The sequence below is a fragment of the Sinocyclocheilus grahami genome, unplaced genomic scaffold (assembly GCF_001515645.1).
Source record: "Sinocyclocheilus grahami isolate Dianchi unplaced genomic scaffold, SAMN03320097.WGS_v1.1 scaffold62.1, whole genome shotgun sequence".
In the NCBI taxonomy this organism is placed as follows: domain Eukaryota; kingdom Metazoa; phylum Chordata; class Actinopteri; order Cypriniformes; family Cyprinidae; genus Sinocyclocheilus; species Sinocyclocheilus grahami.
Window position 1 is genome coordinate 306,753 of NW_015505241.1, and position 5,670 is coordinate 312,422.

The following is a 5,670-nucleotide window of genomic DNA, read 5'->3' on the forward strand; positions in this document are numbered from 1 at the left end:
CCTGTTAAATGGTTAATGGTAAATTCCCCTACTATATTCGGTGAAAAACTGTATTGGACATTCATTTTACGGTAGTATACCGTTTTTGGAAGCGAAAAAGACTGTATAATTTACAGTGAATAACTGTAAATTGACATTCCCAGAATTCATTAGATTTGCATTACATTTCAAATTTGATGTTTTTCTGTTGAAATAACAATGCTTCTTCTTAGTTTTTTCTTATCAGTTTTGTATATTAGGGTTGTGTGTTACACCTAATGTTGTTAAATGAATGTTTATTGCATTATTTCAGTTCCATGTGTGTTACCATGATGGTGTTTAGTGTTTGTGTGAATGACACGGTGCACCTTCTATATATGTTAATATTTAAAAGCTGCTTGCGATGGGCTTTGGTTCATCATGTGACTTTCTCATCACCACCTGCATTTGGTGGTTATCAGTGTATTAAAAAAGGTACAAAACAGATTTCAGTACTTCAATAGCTTGGTATATTAACATTATATCAGTTAATGAAATTACGGTATTTAACTGTAAATTTAAGTTAAAACCGTAAAACCTAAAACGTCGCTACCGTGTTTTTTTACGGTAAAAATCTGGCAACTACAGCTGCCGGTTTTTTACCGTAAATTTTACGGATTTTTTTTTACAGTGTATGAAGTTGCCAATATAGAGATGAAAACTCATCATGACATCAGGGTGTTCAGTGACTCATTGTTAACTGTAGCATTCCTGAGCATATAACACACAGGTAGACCTATTTCCCACCTGCATCTGTGGGTTCCCTCATCATACTTCATCAAATATCAACAACCCTTGTGATGGCTATGACATATTGATTTAGCAAACATTATTTACCATATATGGGCTGAGAGGCAAACAACTGGATGGTGTCCGTGAGTGAATGTTGTGCAATCTTTCACTTCCCATATAAGGATAAACCAGGGTTGCACAGTAATTAACATGAGGTAATTACATTTTTGTGAAATGCATGTTGGCTGTTCTATGAAAAATTATACAAATTAATTTGAGTAATTATTGTATCAGGAGAATTTTATTTGATTTAGTCTAAAGTGAGGGGGAAAACATTATACAAACTAGGTGAAGGTCAGTAGGCATTCTCCCAAAAATTTAAATGTACCGTTATCTGTGTTTACATATCCAGAAATAGAGTCTTACCTCTTACATAGAAAATCTGACAGGTGTAACTCAAAGGTACTTTAGTAGTCATAGATCAACTGTCAATTAGAAAATAAACATTATCAATATTAGCTTAATCAATGTAAGATTAATAGCCCTTTCTAATACTATTACAATCATTATATTTTTCTTTCAATTTCGATAAAAAATCTATCCTACTAGTTTTATTTGATCTTTTTGGACTTTTAAAAATTATATAATATATTATATACTTGTGTAAATCCAAATTAATTGAATTGGCCATTATTGTTTATGCAGAATATTAATTTGATGTCAACAAAGTTAAAGATTTGTCTTTTTGTCTTTGTCTGACACACAGATAACAGTTGTACCCCCAGCCAACATCCAGATTAAAAATTCATGAGCAATGTAATAGAAGAAACTAAATTCACTGTAACGTTGGGATTTTTCAAAGAATTCCCCAGGTTGACGGTTGCTTATTATTCCCAGAAACTCTGATAACAATCCATTAAGTTATTTCAGCAATAACCCATCAATATCCCCAGTTTCATTTTCTTATTCTCTTTCATGCTCTATTTGAGGTGGCCACCCTGAACTACATGAAGAGCTGGGATGAGAGAGCGTGTTACTTGCCCCTCCCATTTCCCTGCAGTATAAATGCACTTACGCCTGCTGTGGAGAGTCAGACTATTAGCAGAGTATCACCGCTGCCACAGCACCAAGAGCAAGTGAAACACCTCTGGATTACTTTCTACACAGACTTCTGAAGCCAACCCAAGAGTACTTCAACACAGGTATGCATTTTTAAAGGAAGCTTATGTGTTTCTGTTAGCTGCTCAGTGTCTTTTCTTTTCATATGCATAGGCTCATATGCATAGGTTATCTGTAGTTATATAAGAAACTGAGCCTTAGTTTTGCATCTATAAGCCAGGGAACTTGCTTCTGTCTGTTAGGCAAAAACTCAATCTGATTTGAAAGGAATTTGAGTGACTTTTTAAATTAGGTACTGATGGAGTTAAGGACACCCTGTTTTGTAAAAACCCACTGTTTTATACATCATTGTCCCTTTTACTGCTTATCAGGGACCTGAAGTATAGTTGCAAGTTTACTTATTCAAAGAAAGTGCAACCTCAGGTTGACATTGTAAATAAATGCATGATGAATGTAAATAGCTTGGATTTTGGACTCTTGTGCAAGCGTGAGCAAAGCATGGTTGGCACAGAGTAGGGGAGTTGCATGCAGGTGATTGGAGGTTTCAGCTGCTTTCTTTCAAAGCAGATATCTGACAGATGGTTCATTTGCTTTTTTCTTCCAGATTTCAGTCACGATGCAACTGATACTGCAGTCAATCTTCTGCTGCTGTCTGCTGGCCACCGTTGCACCCGGTGTGGACAGTGCAAAACATGACCTGAAAAGAAGGTAAGCTGATGTGTTGATTTGATTTCAGGCTTTTAGTCAGGGTTGGAACTGGTTGGAAAGTTTCTAAGTAACACTCTCTTTTCTCTTCTTGATACTTAGTGTCCGGCTGCAGAGATCGAAAAGGGATTTGAGCCTTGCTGCACTGAGGACTTTAGACAACAGTCAGTTTGTCAGACCGGACGATGTCAAAGACAGCTTAAGGCCACATTCCAGGTAAGAATTGGCAAGCATTACCAGCTGTAAATTATGTCATTGTTTTCTCTAAGTTAAGTGTGGTTTCACATGATGAAGTACAAACTTGTCAGCCCAGGAACGTTAAACTAAGGCTGTAAGCCAAAAGCAATTGCTTAGGAACTCCAGGCAGGCATTAATGTCCTCTTCCCTTGTCTGCCTTTCCAGCACTGACATCAGCATAAGGACAAAACGCTCCAAGAACTCCATCAACCAGTCCAGGAGAGCGGGCTGCTCGCTTGGCACCTGCACGGTGCATGTGCTGGCACACCGTCTCCATGACCTCAACAACAAGCTGAAGATCGGGAATGCACCCGCTGACAAGATCAATCCCTTCGGGTACGGCCGGCGGCGAAGGTCCGTTCCAGAGAAAGTAATGACACTGCGACAGGAGGGCAGCAGGCTGCGGACGGTGTGGAGCAGCTCAAACTCTCAATCACGGCTGCACAAGCTGGAAGCGCTGCTCAGACGGACGTGAGCGCACAGGGTGGGAGCGCTCGAGGACGCGGCGACAGAGGCTCGCCGGCCAACTATGAAATTCTAGAAATGCCTCAGACTCCTGCCAAGAGTTCTCCAGCGCATTCTTTTCCAAGCACAGGGGCTGGAAGAGCAATCTTGCCTTCTGAAGGCTGTCCTCGGAAGAGAAATCAGCAAAGAGAAGCGCAGAAACAACAGCAGCTGTTGAAAACAAGTGGGGATGCAGATGGAGAAACTGAATAAGTGTGCCTTGGATATGAGCAAGATATTGTTGCACTGAAGTGGACTGGCCTCAGGGAAAAGCAGAACCACCTCTCCTGGGACAAATGGACTGCCCTCCTGGTGAACCAGTTGGTGGGATTACGGCCCCTAGTTTAGCTGATCCTGTCCAGTGACTGTGCCAGAAAGTCTTTGGACTTCAAGTCGATTCAGTGGGGAAAGATTCATGAATCTGGAATGGAATACACAGAGAGACTTTTAAAATGCCAATGAAGGGGTTTCTAATTTGGAATCTCCTTTTTTGGACACTGTAAGCAGGATGAATGCTTTTGATTATGTGAACTGTCTGTGCCAGTCCACAAGGATTGTATTCTAACTTACTTGAACATTGTTGTTGTTATTATTTGTATAGAGATATGTGCAATCTATTTCATTTTTATTGCAAGTATATGTATATTTGAAAAAAAAGGTCAAATATATTACTATTTAATTGTTTTATATTACTTTATACTACTTACAGAGATAGAGCTATTTTTGTACAGGGAAAAAGTAAGGGCATTGAAGGTAGCGTTATATCTATTATTCATTGTTGTCAAGGATGTCTCAAGCTGTGGTATAGGAGAACTTTTTATGCAATTATATATTTGTAAATGGGATCTATTTTATTTGTGTGTTTGTGTGTGAAATGGATTAACATTGTCATTCAATAAAACCTGCATTCAATTAAAGCTGATGTCTTCTGGACCTCGTCTGTTTGTTCCACAGGAAGTGAAGGTAGTAAAAGGAAAGTGTCTCGCCATTGTTCCTCGTCCGGATTGCCGAGTGGACAGACAGATGATCAGCACCTGGTCTGGGTTATTACATGTTAAAGACCCTGGGGTGCCTAGCAAATGGGGTGCCAAGTGCATTCCTTCTTTCTGTTTTCCATACCTACTCACTTCATACAAAGTGGGTTATCTGTATTTGAAGGAGGAATGGGCCAGGACTGTGTTTAATGGGACCTCTGCAGGGGGTGGGTTTGCGGGATGTAGAGCAGACGTGAGAGGTGCTCCATAGGACATTCCACTTAAACACATCATTTTCATTCCTGTCTTAATGAGATGGAACTTCCGAAATGCACTTTTTACTGCTGCACTCATATAAACGTAATATAAAAACACCACATGAAGCTAATCACAAATGAACACATACAAGTGTCAGAAAAACACAAAAATGGAATTGTCCATTGAATACAGGATGAAAAGGTAGATGTTTCTGCTGTAGCCTTCCATTAGTAAAATATTTCCTCCAAAGCTGCTTTGTTCTTTATGTTTAAGTGGCAAATAAGCTTAATTATTTAGAGTACTCAATAAGGCTGGAAAGTTGGACACATTCTGAAAATTCCAGAACGTTTAAATAAACAAGAGTCAATATCCACAACAGAAACTTACAGACAGCATGACAGTTTTTATGTTTTCTCAATGTGCCATCGGATTATCTGAACGAAAATTACTAATATGGTTACCTCACCAGACGAAACTGCTTGCGAGAGTCTGTTTACTACCAGGTAAAAATAGGCACTTTGGCTAACTTGTTAACTAATTCTGGTGGAGAAATTTGAAATATTTGAAACCCCAATCAAAGCATGTAATATACTTATTTTTGAATGTGCATTTGAATAAGGAATTAAGCTTCTTTTCACAGTGGTCAGACCAAAATTTGCACCTTGCAGCTAAAAATGTCTTCATTCAGTCAAGAGCCCTCCTTTTATTGTATTTTAATGCTATGGCTCCATCATGTGGTAACAATTATTTGAGTTATCATTCTTTTGCCAAGAATTTTCAAATGTGTTCTGGGACTGATGCCATCTGCCTCACTCATTGACACCTCATAAATCTTCACTCCTGTCAGTGAATATGAACCAGCAATCAACACAACGACTCATTTATACTTCGAGCAAGTTCGGGGCCTATATATTCAGATTATATATATTTTTTGACTGATTTAGTGACCAAAACTGTTTCAAGTCAGTTTTGGTGTACCTTGTATTAAATTAAATCCATATGATTGAAATGACGGTTACACTTTATTTTGATAGTCCACTTTAGACATTCTACTAACTATAAGTAACTTTGTAACTACATGTCAACTACATGTCAACAAATTCTAATTAATTTGCAACTACAT

The 5,670-nt window shown here is 38.5% G+C and overlaps 1 protein-coding gene across 1 annotated transcript; it reads left to right on the top strand.

The window, feature by feature from the left end:
- Positions 1–1,830: 1,830 nt before the first annotated feature.
- LOC107584747 (ADM-like) lies at positions 1,831–4,232 on the top strand. The gene is made up of 4 exons (XM_016271467.1): positions 1,831–1,952; positions 2,474–2,577; positions 2,677–2,790; positions 2,977–4,232. Exons 2-4 carry the CDS (start codon positions 2,486–2,488, stop codon positions 3,284–3,286), a joined length of 516 nt encoding a protein of 171 aa, XP_016126953.1. The 5' UTR covers positions 1,831–1,952; positions 2,474–2,485; the 3' UTR covers positions 3,287–4,232.
- The last annotated feature ends 1,438 nt before the right edge of the window (positions 4,233–5,670 follow it).

Excerpts from the sequence above, each read along its gene's own strand:
- LOC107584747 (XM_016271467.1), top strand. The coding sequence starts at position 2,486 with ATGCAACTGATACTGCAGTCAATCTTCTGCTGCTGTCTGCTGGCCACC. Across the intron at positions 2,578-2,676 it reads AAACATGACCTGAAAAGAAG|TGTCCGGCTGCAGAGATCGA; the intron begins GTAAGCTGATGT and ends CTTGATACTTAG. Across the intron at positions 2,791-2,976 it reads AGCTTAAGGCCACATTCCAG|CACTGACATCAGCATAAGGA; the intron begins GTAAGAATTGGC and ends CTGCCTTTCCAG.